This window comes from Rana temporaria, chromosome 5, assembly GCF_905171775.1.
Source record: "Rana temporaria chromosome 5, aRanTem1.1, whole genome shotgun sequence".
Lineage (NCBI taxonomy): Eukaryota > Metazoa > Chordata > Amphibia > Anura > Ranidae > Rana > Rana temporaria.
The window spans coordinates 32,798,973-32,814,750 of NC_053493.1; the positions used below are offsets into that span (position 1 = coordinate 32,798,973).

The 15,778-nt window shown below is 46.2% G+C and overlaps 1 protein-coding gene across 2 annotated transcripts in view; it reads right to left on the reverse strand.

Annotated features, from left to right (window-relative positions):
- VPS50 (VPS50 subunit of EARP/GARPII complex) overlaps positions 1-15,057 on the reverse strand; it is a 302,084-nt gene extending 287,027 nt beyond the window's left edge. Inside the window, exons 1-2 of one of the 2 annotated variants that reach the window (XM_040352336.1) lie at positions 14,872-15,052; positions 3,765-3,833 (exon numbers count right to left, since the gene is read on the reverse strand). In XM_040352336.1, coding sequence (XP_040208270.1) covers positions 3,765-3,833; positions 14,872-14,904 — 102 coding nt within the window. In that variant the 5' untranslated portion in view covers positions 14,905-15,052. Of the gene's footprint in view, positions 1-3,764; positions 3,834-14,871 lie in introns of both variants that reach the window. The other variant, XM_040352337.1, reaches the window with a different exon arrangement.
- Between the last annotated feature and the right edge of the window lie 721 nt (positions 15,058-15,778).

A 15,778-nucleotide genomic window follows, 5' to 3' on the forward strand; every position in this document is an offset into this window, starting at 1 on the left:
TTGACCATAAGCTCAATAATGGAATGCAATGCCAGACTGGGGTTTTTTTTTTAAGTGAGCAAAGTCCTTTCTTGTATTATGAGAGGTATGGACTCCAGAGACAGAGATATAATTTTGCCCCTGTACAAATCATTAGTAAGACCTCATCTGGAATATGCAGTTCAGTTTTGGGCACCATTTTTTCAAAAGGATATCGGAGAACTGGAGAAAGTGCAGAGAAGGGCAACCAAACTGATAAGAGGCATGGAGGAGCTCAGCTATGAGGAAAGATTAGAGGAACTGAATTTATTCACTCTTGAGAAGAGGAGAATTAGGGGGGATATGATCAACATGTACAAATACAGTTGTGTTCAAAATTATTCAACCCCCCAATGCTGTAAAGGGTTTTAGGGAATTTAGTGTACATTTGTAATTGTATTCAGAATGAAATCCTACAAGGACTTCTTAAAGAACCATATGCAACTAAAATGACATCAATTGGTTTTGTAATACAGTAGTAAATGTTTCTTTTGTAAATTCTTCATTTACACAATTATTCAACCCCTTAAAGACTACCACTCTGAAGAACAGAGGTTCATTGAAGTGTTTTCAATCAGGTATTGAAAACACCTGTGGATGTCAGGGAGCAGCAATTAAGCCTAAGGCCGGGTACTCACGACCAAACATGTATGGTGAAAGCGGTCCGTCGGACCGTTTTCACCATACATGTCTGCCAGAGGGCTTCTGTACGATGGTTGTACACACCATCGTACAGAAGTCCGCGCGTAAACAATACGCGGGGCGTGTCCGCGGTGTCGCCGCGTCGATGACGCGGTGTCGCCGCGACAATGACGCAGCGACGTGGGCGGGCCGCCTTTAAAATGCTTCCACGCATGCGTCGAAGTCATTCGACGCATGCGAGGGACGGCGGGCGCCTGGACATGTACGGTAGGTCTGTACTGACGACCGTACATGTCCGAGCGGGCAGGATTCCAGCGGACTGTTTTAAAACAAGTCCAGGAATATTTGTCCGCTGGGAAAAGGCCCGGCGGGCAAATGTTTGCTGGAATTCGGCCCGCTCGCGCCCACACACACGACCAAACATGTCTGCTGAAACTGGCCTGCGGACCAGTTTCAGCAGACATGTTTGGTCGTGAGTACGGGGCCTAATAAGCACCAATTAGGCAGCTTTAAAATGACTGTGATACTCAGCTCCTTCTAGACATTTACTGGTGTGGTTACAAACATGGGGAAGTCAAGAGAATGGTCCAGGAAGACAAGAGAAGAGGTGATTACTCTTCACAGGAAGGGCAATGGCTATAAGAAGATTGCAAAGATGTTAAACATACCAAGAGACACCATAGGAAGCATCATTCGCAAATTCAAGGCAAAGGGCACTGTTGAAACGCTACCTGGTCGTGGCAGAAAGAAGATGCTGACTTCGACTGCTGAGCGCTACCTGAAGCGTAGAGTGGAGAAAAGTCCCCTTGTGACTGCTGAGGAACTGACAAAAGATTTGTCAGATGTGGGTACTGAAGTTTCTGCTCAGACAATACGGCGCACACTGCGTAATGAAGGCCTCCATGCCAGAACTCCCAGGCGCACCCCCTTGCTGTCTCCAAAGAATAAGAAAAGTCGACTGCAGTATGCCAAAAGTCATGTGGACAAACCACAGAAGTTTTGGGATTGTGTTCTGTGGACTGATGAAACAAAATTAGAAGTGTTTGGGCCCATGGATCAACGCTATGTTTGGAGGAGGAAGAACAAGGCCTATGATGAAAAGAACACCTTGCCTACTGTGAAGCATGGCGGGGGGTCAATCATGCTTTGGGGCTGTTTTGCTTCTGCAGGTACAGGGAAGCTTCAGCGTGTGCAAGGTACCATGAATTCTCTTCAGTACCAGGAGATAGTGGATAACAATGTGATGCAGTCCGTCACAAACCTGAGGCTTGGGAGACGTTGGACCTTTCAACAGGACAATGATGCCAAGCATACCTCCAAGTCCACTAGAGCATGGTTGCAGATTAAAGGCTGGAACATTTTGGAGTGGCCATCGCAGTCACCAGACTTAAATCCGATTGAGAACCTCTGGTGGGACTTAAAGAAAGCAGTTGCAGTGCGCAAGCCTAAGAATGTGACTGAACTGGAGGCTTTTGCCCATGACGAATGGGCGAAGATACACGTAGAGCGCTGCAAGACACTTGTGTCAAGCTATGCTTCAAGTTTAAAAGCGGTTATAAAACTGTAAAAGGATGTTGTACTAAGTACTAAGATTGAATGTCAATTGGGGGTTGAATAAAACTGATAATGATGTGAGCACAGAAAAGACATTTGTGGTTATTTCATTATAAATGTTATGTTATATTTGTCTGACCTACACGTGCCTCTTTGATTTAATTGTAAGCAGGATGACTGAATGATCAAAACCAATGTCAAACTGGCCAAAACAATCAATTTCAGTGGGGGTTGAATAATTTTGAATACAACTGTATATAATGGGTCCATACAGTGGACTTGGTGTTGAGTTATTCACTTTACGGTCAACACAAAGAACAAGGGGGCACTCTTTACGTCTAGAGGAAAAGAGATTTCATCTCCAAATATGGAAAGGTTTCTTCACAGTAAGAGCTGTGAAAATGTGGAATAGACTCCCTTCTGGCCAGCTCAGTAGATTGCTTTAAGAAAGGCCTGGATACTTTCCTAAAATGTACAGAATATAACTGAGCACTAAGATTTATAGCTGAAGTTGATCCAGGGAAAATCTGATTGCCTCTCAGGGGGGGGGGGGGGGTTGTCAGGAAGGAATATTTTCCCCTGCTGTAGCAAATTGGATCAATCTCTGCTGGGGGTTTTCCTCTGGATCAACTGTGGGTGTAGAATTGGGTATATGGGATTGTATGATATAATTTTTTTTTTTAATGGTTGAACTGGATGGACTTGTGTTTTTTTCCAACCTGGCAAACCATGACCGGCAAACCATGACCGGCAAACCATGACCGGCAAACCATGACCGGCAAACCATGACCGGCAAACCATGACCGGCAAACCATGACCGGCAAACACTTATATACAAGGGGCATGTATGTGTGGCTGTGGGGCAAAGAATGTCTCAGACATTCACTCTGATAACTTGAGACTAGAATCAGAACAAATTAGAAAACATTTATATTCCAGACACACCATTCAAAGACAGCTAAACATATCTTTGGTATCATGCTCTTTGCTCTGCCAGGTGGCACCATCAGATGGCAAGTCAATCAGCCACAGCTCTCTGGAGGCACTATGGTTGAGAATGGCCGGTCTAAACCCTTTCTCTCCCAGGAAAACCAGATTTTAAAATCAGTCACCTCCCATATACAGTACAACCTCCCTCCAAAACGTAATAAAAAGTATAAAACAGACCTCATCTCAGACCTCCATTCCTTCTGAATGCTCTAGTCCAGTGATGGCGAACCTTGGCACCCCAGATGTTTTGGAACTACATTTACCATGATGCTCATGCACTCTGAGGAGTAGTTGGGCATCATGGGAAATGTAGTTCGAAAACATCTGGGGTGCCAAGGTTCGCCATCACTGGTCTGGTCTGCTCTTCACCAACCTGCAAGTCAGCGTCTGCACCAGTGCCTAGCACTAAGAAATAATAATCTGTCCCACTCCGTCTATGTCCATCTGCACTGTACTGTGAGTCATTATCATTGTAGCCTATGAGATACACCTACATTCAACAGTCAAGAATAAGTTATGCTATATACAGTATATGACATAACATAGAAAACGTATCATACCTTGGACGGAAGTCTAAAGTTTTCAACCGGACTGAGATCATGGACGCTGTCTTGTGGACTTTTGAGACCCTAAAATAAAAAGGATGAAATTAAAGTTAAAATGTTATCATGCAAGGTCTGAAAAATACATGGTGACTGAATGAAGAAAAAAAAATGCATTTCTTGCAACGTGTTCATAAGTTCAAAAAACCCAGACATGGCCTTTCTACAACTCTTGTTCTTGGGGAACTTCTTGTTTTACCAAGACAGTCTTGTTCTTTACCAATAAGATATTCTGGGACTTGTAGCTTCTTAGCAGCCCGAGGGCGCAACTCCTTCTACTGCCACATCAACTCCACTTATCGCTGGGGCAGGAGCGGTTCGTCCATAGAGGGTGCCGGAGCGCCGCCTCCTCTGGCTCTCGCACAGCCACTAAAACATATGGATTCATGCATTGTATGAATCTATATATTTTCGCCGCTGCCGCCCTCTATTCAGCTGGCTGAACGTACTGGCGGTGCGTTCCTTGGATAAGACTGACAGGCGTCTCAGACAATCAGGTAATCTGATTCTGGTAATCGGTAACCTGATTGGCTGAAGCGTCATCGAGGGCGGGACGAGGGACTGGACGAGGGACGGTAGAATCATGGCTGACCCCAGAAAGGTAAGTGCCAGGGGGGGGCATTTTACAGGTCACAGTGGCAGCATTTTACGGGGCACAGTGGCGACAATTGCGGGGGCACAGTGGCGACAATTGCGGGGGCACAGTGGTGACAATTGCGGGGGCACAGCGGCTGCGTTTGATGGCATGGCACAGCGGCTGCGTTTGATGGCATGGCACAGTGGCTGCGTTTGATGGCATGGCACAGCGGCTGCGTTTGATGGCATGGCACAGCGGCTGCGTTTGATGGCATGGCACAGCGGCTGCGTTTGATGGCATGGCACAGCGGCTGCGTTTGATGGCATGGCACTGTGAGGCTGCAATTGTTTTGTTTTTTTTTCGTTTGCGCCCCACCCTAGGGAATAAAATGGCGATTGTTGCAATATTTTATGTCACACTGTATTTGCCCAGTGGTCTTTCAAACACAATTTCTGGGGGAAAAAAATACACTTCAATGAATAAAAAATAATAAATAAACAGTAAAGTTAGCCCAATTTTTTGTTTAATGTGAGAGATGATGTTACTCTGGGGGAATCGTGACCCATCTTCTAATCCCAAAAAATTGTGATTCTCATTTTAGCCAGAATCGTGCAGCTCTACCGGGAATGCAACTGTTTTTTTTACAAATATGAAATCAATGTGTTTACTTGCGCTTTAAGAGCCAAGGGTGTGCCCCTTGAAAAGCACAAGTCCTTGCGTTGTGCAGTGTTACATAGATCTTCTTCTGTGGTATTTAAGGCACAAAAGGAAGCTGCAATGGTGTTTTGTGGTAATGGTGTTTCTAGGCCGGGGCACCTCTCTCTGCATAGAATTAAAGAAGAGGGCAGCACAGCTGTGTGTGGTTCCTGGGCACAGCGTGGCATTTATGGGTCAACAAGCTTTTCCGGTCAGAGTCCCTTTCCTAGTTGCTACAACACTTGAGCGCCGATATCATGTTTTTCCCTTTTTCTTTCATTGATAATGGATTGAACATACATTAAACCAGGGCTCGACAAATCCCGGGCGCCAGGTTTCGCCATGGCGACTAGAAATAGGGGTCCTGGCAACTTGGCTTGGAAGGGGGGCAAAAAAATATATATATATATATATTTTTTTTTTGTGAGCTGGCGCCATCTGGTGGTGAGCTGTTGGTATTACAAGTTATTACCACCAGATGTGTAAGCTGGCGCCATCTGGTGGTGGTCGTTGGTATTACAAGTTAAGCATTACAAGTTAAACAGCAATTCTAATGTAATTTTTCACTATTTTCACTGCCATCTTCTTCCCTCTAATTAGAACCCCCAAACATTATATATATTTTTTATCCTAACACCCTAGAGAATAAAATGGCGATCGTTGCAATACTTTCTGTCATGCCGAATTTGCGCAGCGGTCTTTCAAGTGCACTTTTTTGGGAAAAAATTACACTTTTGTTAATTAAAAAAATAAGACAACAGTAAAGTTATCCCCAATTTTTTTAATATTATGAAAGATAATGTTACGCCGAGTAAATTCATACCCAACATGTCACGCTTCAAAATTGCGTCCGCTCGTGGAATGCCGACAAACTTTTACCCTTTAAAATCTTCATAGGCGACGTTTAAAAAAATTCTACAGGTTGCATGTTTTGAGTTACAGAGGAGGTCTAGGGCTAGAATTATTGCTCTCGCTCTACCAATCGCGGCGATATCTCACATGTGTGGTTTGAACACCGTTTAAATATGCGGGCGCTGCTCACGTATGTGTTCGCTTCTGCGCGCAAGCTCGACGGGACGGGGCGCGTTTTCTGGCTCCTAACTTTTTTAGCTGGCTCCTAGATTCCAAGCAAATTTGTCAACCTCTGTATTAAACAAAGACTGAGTGAGCAGCATTTCATACAGTCTTTTTTTTTATTGTTTACTGAAGAAAAAGCATCAGATACAGATGACAATTTAAAAAAAAAAAAAAAAGAAAAGAAAAGGAACATAGTGGAGGTGGATAATTTAGTGTAGTGAGATAGTTTCAATAACGTACATTTTATCAGACTAAAAGCAAATAAATATAATAATTGAGATCTCCTATAGTAGTTCTGAATGCATTAGCGATAGGAGATTGAAAGAAAAAGAAAATGTATAGAGCACTTGTCAAAAATAGTAAGAAGAAGAAAGTGACCTCAGCATAACATTAAATCCGAACTCCAGGATCATTTTTTAAATTATCCATTGCAGTGGGGCTCACACAGCAGAGGTTCATGGATTGTTTTGTCCAGGAGAGAGGAGAAACAGTGTTACTTACCTGATCCTCTTATGCCCAGCAGATGGCGCTGCTAGGGTGTGCCGACTCCTGATACCACTTTTTTAAGACCGAGTACACGTACCGATACGTTTTTTTCCCCCCCAAGTACTCGCCGATACTGATTACCGATACTTTTTTTTAATGTCATGCAACGCACTGATAGATGGCTGGCAGTGGCACTGATGGATGGGCACTGATAGGTGGCACGCACTGAAAGATGGCATGCACTGACGGATAGGCTGGTACTGATAGATGGGCACTGACAGATGGCTGGCAGTGGCACTTATGGGCAGGCACTGAAATAAATGACATAAAAAAGGAACCTAAACTATTTTTCTATGCTGCCTGCGACGCCCATCTTGCTACACCCTGCACTCGGCCACATAAAAGCAGCAGCAGACATCTTGTTACACCCAGCCCAAACTATATGGGCTGGGTGTAACAAGATGTCCGCTGCTGGCTTAATGTGGCCGAGTGCAGGGTGTACCAAGATGGGACTTGGAATGGGTTAAAGCACTGACGGTGTACAGCTGCAACACGGACCGTCACTTCAGTTACCGAATGTGCCGGCTCCGGCCACCGATGGATGATGCGGCTGCCCCCTTTCCCCCCCGCCAGCTTACCTGCTCGCTGACTTCCTGTTCCACGCCGCCTCTCTCTCCCCCATCACAGGTATCGGATCTGGCATCGGGAGCATTTGCACGAGTACTCGCGCAAATGCTCGGTATCGGTATCCGGACAACCCTAGCGCTCACCCACCCTGCCAGTGTCATCACATCTAAACCCTGCTTCGGTCCTGATGACAGCAGGACCCTAGAGCAGGGGTCTCCAAACTATGGCCCTCAAGTTGTTCAGGAACTACAAATCCCAGCATGCCTAGTCATGTCTGTGAATGTCTCATGGGAAATGTAGTCTGCAACAGCTGGAGGGCAGTAGTTCGGAGATCTCTGCCTAGAGCACTGGAGCATGGGGGGGAATAAGTTGCTATGTCAAATCGCATGTCAAATTGGCAGCAATTGCTGTCAATGGCACCGTCCTAAACAGTGTGACGCCGCATCTGAGGCGCTGCACCGATTTCAAAACGTTGTTTCTGTACTACTTTTTGTGATTTCGGGCTGCAATTTACATTGACATCAGAAACTGCACAGATGTCTCTAAAATCAGGACTGAAATGCGGGAGTGAAATCGTGCGAGTTCAGCTGAACTCGCACGACTTCATTCCCGCAGCTCAGTGTGAACCTGGGCTAAGACCGAGAACCAAGCGATCAAAGACTGCTGATCGATCGGTTCTCAGAGCTCCCCGTCAGTCACCGGCCCTCTGTCCGCCCCCCTCTCACTGGAGTGCTGAGCTGTGGAGGAGAAGGAGGCAGTGGCTGGCTCAGGCTCATAGCGGCTCACCATAGGCTGAGCCAGCTGCCGGTCTAGGGGCATGTGGGCGGATCGTGACCATGTGGCTGCGATCTTTCCCCAGCCTGGACTGTCTCTGTGACATCAGTGGACAGCAGGCTTCAGCCCGCTGTCTGCTGAAAACGGGTCACAGGAGTGCAGAACGAACTGCACAGGAGCGTTGGCTGTACTTCTCTTTTAACCACTTGAGACCCGCGCTATTGACAAAAGACGTCAACAGCGCAGCTCTCAGGTGCCAACTGGACGTCTTTGGACGTCATTTAAAAGCATTACCCGCGCGGGCCTCTGGGGGGCGCGCAGCGGGTAAACACTGTCCCGGCGCATCGCTGGGAAGCCGATGCGTGTACCTGGCGGGCGCGATGTCCGCCGGGTACACGTGATCGTCGGTAAGACAGCGGGGACGTGGAGCTCTGTGTGTAAACACAGAGCTCCACGTTCTGTCAGAGGAGAGGAGACCGATCTGTGTCTCTTGTACATAGAGACACAGCATCGGTCACCTCCCCCAGTCACCCCCCCCCCCCCCCCCACAGTTACAACACACCTAGGATACACATTTAACCCCTTCCTCACCCCCTAGTGTTAACCCCTTCACTGCCAGTCACATTTATACAGCAATTAGTGCATTTTTATAGCACTGATCGCTGTATAAATGTGAATGGAGCCAAATTTGTGTCAAAAGTGTCCGATGTGTCCGCCATAACGTCGCAGTCCCAATAAAAATTGCAGATCGGCGCCATTACTAGTAAAAAAAAAAAAAAAAATAATAAAAAAAAATAATAATTCTGTCCCCTATTTTGTAGGCGCTATAACTTTTGCGCAAACCGCTTATTGCGATTTTTTTTTTTTTTTTTTTTTACAAAAATACGTATCGGCCTTAACTGAGAAAAAAAATTAGTTTTTTTTTAAAAAAAAATTGGGATATTTATTATAGCAACAAGTAAAAAATATATATATATTTTTTTAAATTGTCGCTCTTTTTTTGTTTATAGCGCAAAAAATAAAAACCGCAGAGGTGATCAAATACCACCAAAAGAAAGCTCTATTTGTGGGGAAAAAAGGACGCCAATTTTGTTTGGGAGCCACGTCGCACGACCGCGCAATTGTCAGTTAAAGCGACGCAGTGCCGTAAGCTGAAATTTTGCCTGGGAACGAAGGGGGTTTATGTGCCCAGTAAGCAAGTGGTTAAAGGTAGAGGGGGTGCATTTTTAATCACCCCACAACCATATGAAACAAATTAAGCCTGATTGTTTAGAGAAAAAAACAAAATCATGGATTTTGGCTTTAATTTGCCTGCATGTTGGAAGGAGGAGTGCAGGGCAATGAACGGGAGAGGTGTAAATCCTGACATTTCACACAGGAGGATGACAAGGTCATATTCATTACTGCTCTATAGATTGGGACGGCACTGTCCTGACAGATCAGATCGCCCGTCTGTCTGTAGCAGCCCAGCAACAATCCAATTTTGAAGAAGTTGTTAATTATCAACAATTGTTTTTTCATGAACCGCCAATGGGGACATCAAACTCCGGATCCTCCTGTGCAGGTGCGACGGGAAACGTCTGTCTTTGGCTGGCAAGAACCCATGGCAGCATGGCGACCATCTGGAGCAGAATTCACTGGACCGGCTCCAGAATCCGGCTCTTTCATAGTCAATCTGGAAACTCTGAAATGATGATCAGAGATGCCAACCTATGAAGCTCCAATTCACAAGGTGACCACAGGGACTTGATTAGCTAGAACAACTCTGCCCAACATAATGTGAATCTTCGCCTTCATTAAAATACTAATTAAAGTGGTTATAAAGCCTATTTCCTGGCCACAGTGGTGAGGGAAAGGGACACCGTCCTCATCACTACCAGGTAAATACCACCTTGAAGAGATCAGGTGGAAAGTTCTGTAGTCTGTAGAAGCCGACAGTCAACTGGGTGACATTAACACACATGCCTGGCTGCGTGACCCCCCCCCCCCGACTTACTTCAACCACTTCAGCCCCGGAAGATTTCTCCCCCCTTCCTGACCAGAGCACTTTTTACAATTTGGCACTGCGTCGCTTTAACTGACAATTGCGTGGTTGTGCGCCATTGTACCCAAACAAAATAATATACGCGGTTTGCGTAAGTCGTACGTCCGGCGTAAATTTATTCCCCATATATGAGGCGCAACTCATGCTAAGGTATGGACCAGGGAACACAGCCGTCGTATTTTACGTCGTTTACGTAGTACGTGAATAGGGCTGGGCGTAGGTTACGTTCACGTCGTAGGCAGTGATCCGTCGTATCTTGGGGAGTTGTTCCGACGTGATTCTGAGCATGCGCACTGGGATACGTCCACGGGACGGCGCATGCGCCGTTCGTTTTAAGTACTCGTATGGCACTCGGCCCATCATTTGCATGGGGTCACGCCTCATTAGCATGGATCACGCCTACTTCCACCTACGCTGGAAAAATATCGCAATAAGCGCATATTGATTGGCTTGCGCAAAAGTTATAGGGCCAGATTCTCAAAGAATTACGCCGGCTTATCAGAAGATACGCCGACTTAACTCCGAATCTAAGCCCGTTGTATGTTTAAGTGTATTCTCAAACTGAGATACACTTAAACATGCCTAAGATACGACGGCCTGCGCCGTCGTATCTTAGGGTGCAATATTTATGCTGGTCGCTAGGTGGCGCTTCCATTGCGGTCGGCGTAGAATATGCAAATGAGTCGTTACGCCGATTCACGAACGTACGCTTGCCCGTCGCAGTAAATTTACGCCGTTTCCGTAAGAGATACGCGGCGTAAAGATAAACATGCCCCCTAGGTGGTGTATCCAATGTTAAGTATGGCCGTCGTTCCCGCGTCGAAAATTTGAAAATTTTACGTCATTTGCGTAACTCGTCCGTGAATGGGACTGGACGCCATTTACGTTCACGTCGAAACCAATGACGTCCTTGCGACGTCATTTAGCGCAATGCACGTCGAGAAATTTTAGGGACGGCGCATGCGCAGTACGTTCGGCGTGGGAATGCGCCTAATTTAAATGATCCACGCCCTCTACCCGGATCATTTGAATTAAGCGGGCTTGTGCCGGGGGGATTTACGCTACGCCGCCGCAACTTTACAGGCAAGTGCTTTGTGAATCAAGCACTTGCCCGTAAAACTTGCGGCGGCGTAACGTAAATGCGATTCGTTACGCCGCCGCAGATCTACGTGAATCTGGCCCATAGTGTCTAAAAAATATGGGAAAGACTTATGGCATTTTTATTATTATTATTTTTTTTAACTAGTAATGCCGATGTTTTCTGCTCTGCTTTCCTCCAGGGGCCACAGCCGGCTCAGGTGAATGCTAATAGAGCCCCACCCCCCCAGGAGGTAGCGATCCCTAGTTGGATGATTCATTCCTGGGGCTTCTGGATCCTGTGTTTTACCCACGGACGGAGACCATACCTTTTTAAGGCTGTTCATACTTGTCACTCTGGTAAGAGGATTTCTATGTGGTGGCGGTTCTCACGGATGTTAGAACGTTCACTGTGGTGCTGTTCGTCTCAGATGTTGACACCAACAAGATTTATTACCTATTGGGACATTTTGCACATGATTGATTTATATGTTTATTTATGTTACCATTTATCTAGCATGAGTGCTAGTTAATTTGTGTTGGCGCAGTTTTTTTCCTCTTTTGTATTTTATGTGTGTCTACACCGTTTACTGCAGCCTTCTGGTTCAATATTGCCACATTACTAATATTGGTTTGGGTTAGCGCAATTTTCCGTTTAGTAGTAATGCCGATGATCTGTGATTTTAGCGGTATTGGGACAGATAGACCGTACACTTTTGACACCATTGACATTTATACAGCAATCACTGATATAAAAATGCACTGATTACACCGATTATAAATGTCACTGGCAGGAAAGCGGTTAACACTAGGGGGCGATCAAGGGGTTAAATGTGTTCTCTCACTGCGTTCCAACTGTATGGGGATACGACTGACTAAGGGAGGAGACATATCCTTGTTCCTACTTAGTAGGAACACACGATCTGTCTCCTTTCCCCTGATAGCACAGAGATTTGTGCGTTTAGACGGATGCACGGGCGTGATAGCGCATGGTCAGCGACGATCGTGCCCGCCGGCCATGCACATCGGGCACGCACGCCCTCTAGGGGTGCAACAGATCAAAAAATCTTGGATCGTCACGGATCAGATCATTTTTCAGATCACCACCATATATAGTCCCCACTGTAATATCCACAGACATCCCCCCACCCCCCCCCCCCCCCGTAATATCCACATCTCCCCCCCACTGTAATATCCACATCTCCCCTGTCAGCACGCTGCTCTGGGGAGCTCACCTAGGCTGCCGCCACCAGGTGTACCAAAAAAAAATTGCTGAAATGACTGTTTACAGGGTATAGAGACATAATAGTTAACCGATTCCTTTTAAAAATGATTAAAAATAGATAAAAACCAATCATATAATGTACCTGCAGTTTAGTTTCATTTTTGCTGTTGTTTCCTGGTTCTCTGATGTACAGAGAGCCAATAGAGGGCAGTGATACTTTGTCTAAAACCCCTCAGCACCAATCCAGTTTTGTTTTACACACAGTAATCACACCTCCTTGATTAGTCACCACCGTGAGAAATCTCCCAGTACTGTGGTGATCAGGAAACAGACAACCAGGAAGTGTCCAGAACAGAGAGGAATTACAGCCACATCAGAGCAAAAATGAACAATGAGGACATGAAACCAGTACTGCAGTAAGGTAAAGGAAGCTATTTAGCTAAAAAAAAAAAAAATTCCTTTAGTGACCCGTTAAAGCATTTTCCCGATTCTTTCTATGCAGAGAATTCTCAAGCCGACAGCTGTCAAAAAAACAACACAAAAAAAAAAAAATTCCTCAGCTCTGAACTAACTATAAACATTGTAACATTTTGTTCTTTAGATCAAAAGGAATGAACTTCAGTCTGTAAATGAGGGAAGTTTAACCACTTAAAGACTAAATCAGGGGTAGGCAACCTCGGCCCTCCAGCTGTGGTGAAACTACAAGTCCCATGAGACATTGCAAGACTCTGACAATCACAGGCATGACTCCTAGAGGCAGAGGCATGCTGGGATTTGTAGTTTCACCACAGCTGGAGGGCCGAGGTTGCCTACCCCTGGACAAATCCTTTTTCTGACACTTGTTGGTTTCAAGTTAAAATCATTAATTATTGATAGAAAGCCATTTAGAACATTATATTTTTATTTTATTTATTCTTTGCGGAGACCCTAGAGAATAAAAGGTGGTTGTTGCAATATTTTATGTCATGCTGTATTTGCGCAACGGTCTTTTAAAATGTAATTTTTGGTGGGAAAAAATACACTTTAATTAATTAAATATAAACGAAACCGTAAAGTTAGCCTCATTTTTTTTTTGTATAATGTGAAAGATGATGTTAGGCCAAGAGAATCGTGATCTTTATTCTAAGCAAAAAATAATAAAAATTGTGATTCTCATTTTAGCCAGAATTGTGCAGCTCTGCTGCAGACACAACACAGGAGATGGTCAGAGACTGCAGACGCGACACAGGAGATGGTCAGAGACTGAGGACATGATACAAGAGATGGTCAGAGACTGAGGACATGATACAAGAGATGGTCAGAGACTGAGGACACGATACAAGAGATGGTCAGAGACTGAGGACATGATACAAGAGATGGTCAGAGACTGAGGACACGGTACAAGAGATGGTCAGAGACTGAGGACACGGTACAAGAGATGGTCAGAGACTGAGGACACGGTACAAGAGATGGTCAGAGACTGAGGACACGGTACAAGAGATGGTCAGAGACTGAGGACACGGTACAAGAGATGGTCAGAGACTGAGGACACGGTACAAGAGATGGTCAGAGACTGAGGACACGGTACAAGAGATGGTCAGAGACTGAGGACACGGTACAAGAGATGGTCAGAGACTGAGGACACGATACAAGAGATGGTCAGAGACTGAGGACACGATACAAGAGATGGTCAGAGACTGAGGACATGATACAGGAGATGGTCAGAGACTGAGGACATGATACAGGAGATGGTCAGAGACTGAGGACATGATACAGGAGATGGTCAGAGACTGAGGACATGATACAGGAGATGGTCAGAGACTGAGGACATGGTACAAGAGATGGTCAGAGACTGAGGACATGATACAGGAGATGGTCAGAGACTGAGGACATGGTACAAGAGATGGTCAGAGACTGAGGACACGGTACAAGAGATGGTCAGAGACTGAGGACATGATACAGGAGATGGTCAGAGACGGAGGACATGATACAGGAGATGATCAGAGACGGAGGACATGATACCGGAGATGGTCAGAGACTGAAGACGTGATACAGGAGATGGTCAGAGACTGAGGACGTGATACAGGAGATGTTCAGAGACTGAGGACATGATGATACAAGAGATGGTCAGAGACTGAGGACATGATACCGGAGATGGTCAGAGACTGAGGACATGATACCGGAGATGGTCAGAGACTGAGGACATGATACAGGATGTGTTGGAGACTGGGGAGGAAGTACAAAAAGGACTGCTGGAGATCACTACTATGAAAGGGTAATAGGGAAAACACAGATTAGTGTCTGCAAGGGCCACACAAAAAGTGCCAGAGGGCCACAGGTTGGGCCCTGGAGCATAGAGATTGTGCAGCACGATGCATTTTTCTGCACCGCAAACAGTAAGGTGTACCATGACAGACCCCTCCCCCATCATGTACAGCACACTCCCCTCCCCCTCAGTGATAGGACAGGTACTCCTCATTCCTCATTCCTCATTCCTCCTCACCTGGCGGGTCATCAGAGACTTGATTTTCTGCATGTCTGAGCCGCTGTCCCTCCCCCTCTCCCGGTCTCACGGCCCGATCCCTCGGTCACCACAGGCGGCGGCCGGTCTCCCTGACATACAGGGACGCCATACTGCCGGTCACGTGACCGTTGACAGGAGGTCAGACTGTCACGTGACGCGAAACATCCCCGGAGAGCGATGTGATTGGAGATGGGGGGCGTGGCCGCTGCGCTGCGTGTTGCTGTCAAGCGCGTTGTCGTCTACTACGATTAGTCAGCGGGTGGAGGGGGCGTGGCTGCAGGCAAGCACACTGCTGTCAAGCGCAGTGAGTGTCAACGTCTCTGTGCGTGCACTGTTATTGGTCAAGGTGTGGTGGAGGCGTGGCTGATCTTAGTTGATAAGCATCCTGTCAACGCCTCTCTATGTGTGGGCTGTGATTGGTCAGTGGGTGGAGGGGCGTGGTTATAGGGCTAAGCCCAGCTTATAAGCGAACTGTCAGCTTCTCGTGTGTGGGCTGTGATTGGTCAGTGGGTGGAGGGGCGTGGTTGTAGGGCTGAGCCCAGCTTATAAGCAACCTGTCAGCTTTTCGTGTATGGGCTGTGATTGGTCAGTGGGTGGAGGGGGGCGTGTATAGGCAAGTTGTCAGTGGCTCTCGCTTTATAATAGGTGTTGACTCTGAGCTGCCTAGGTTTCCCTGGTCATCCCTGAGGCTGTGTGCAATGATCTCTAAGAATATTCCTCCCTGACGTTGGAAACCGAACATTTGTTGTGGGACAGAAGATATTCACACCTCTCATTTTATTACATATCCCAGAAAATGAAGGGAGTTATTCCTCATTGTAGGATAGTGGGTGGAGCCATGCAAATGTATCTATCGTGCCCTTGGGGCCACAATGCACTATACAGA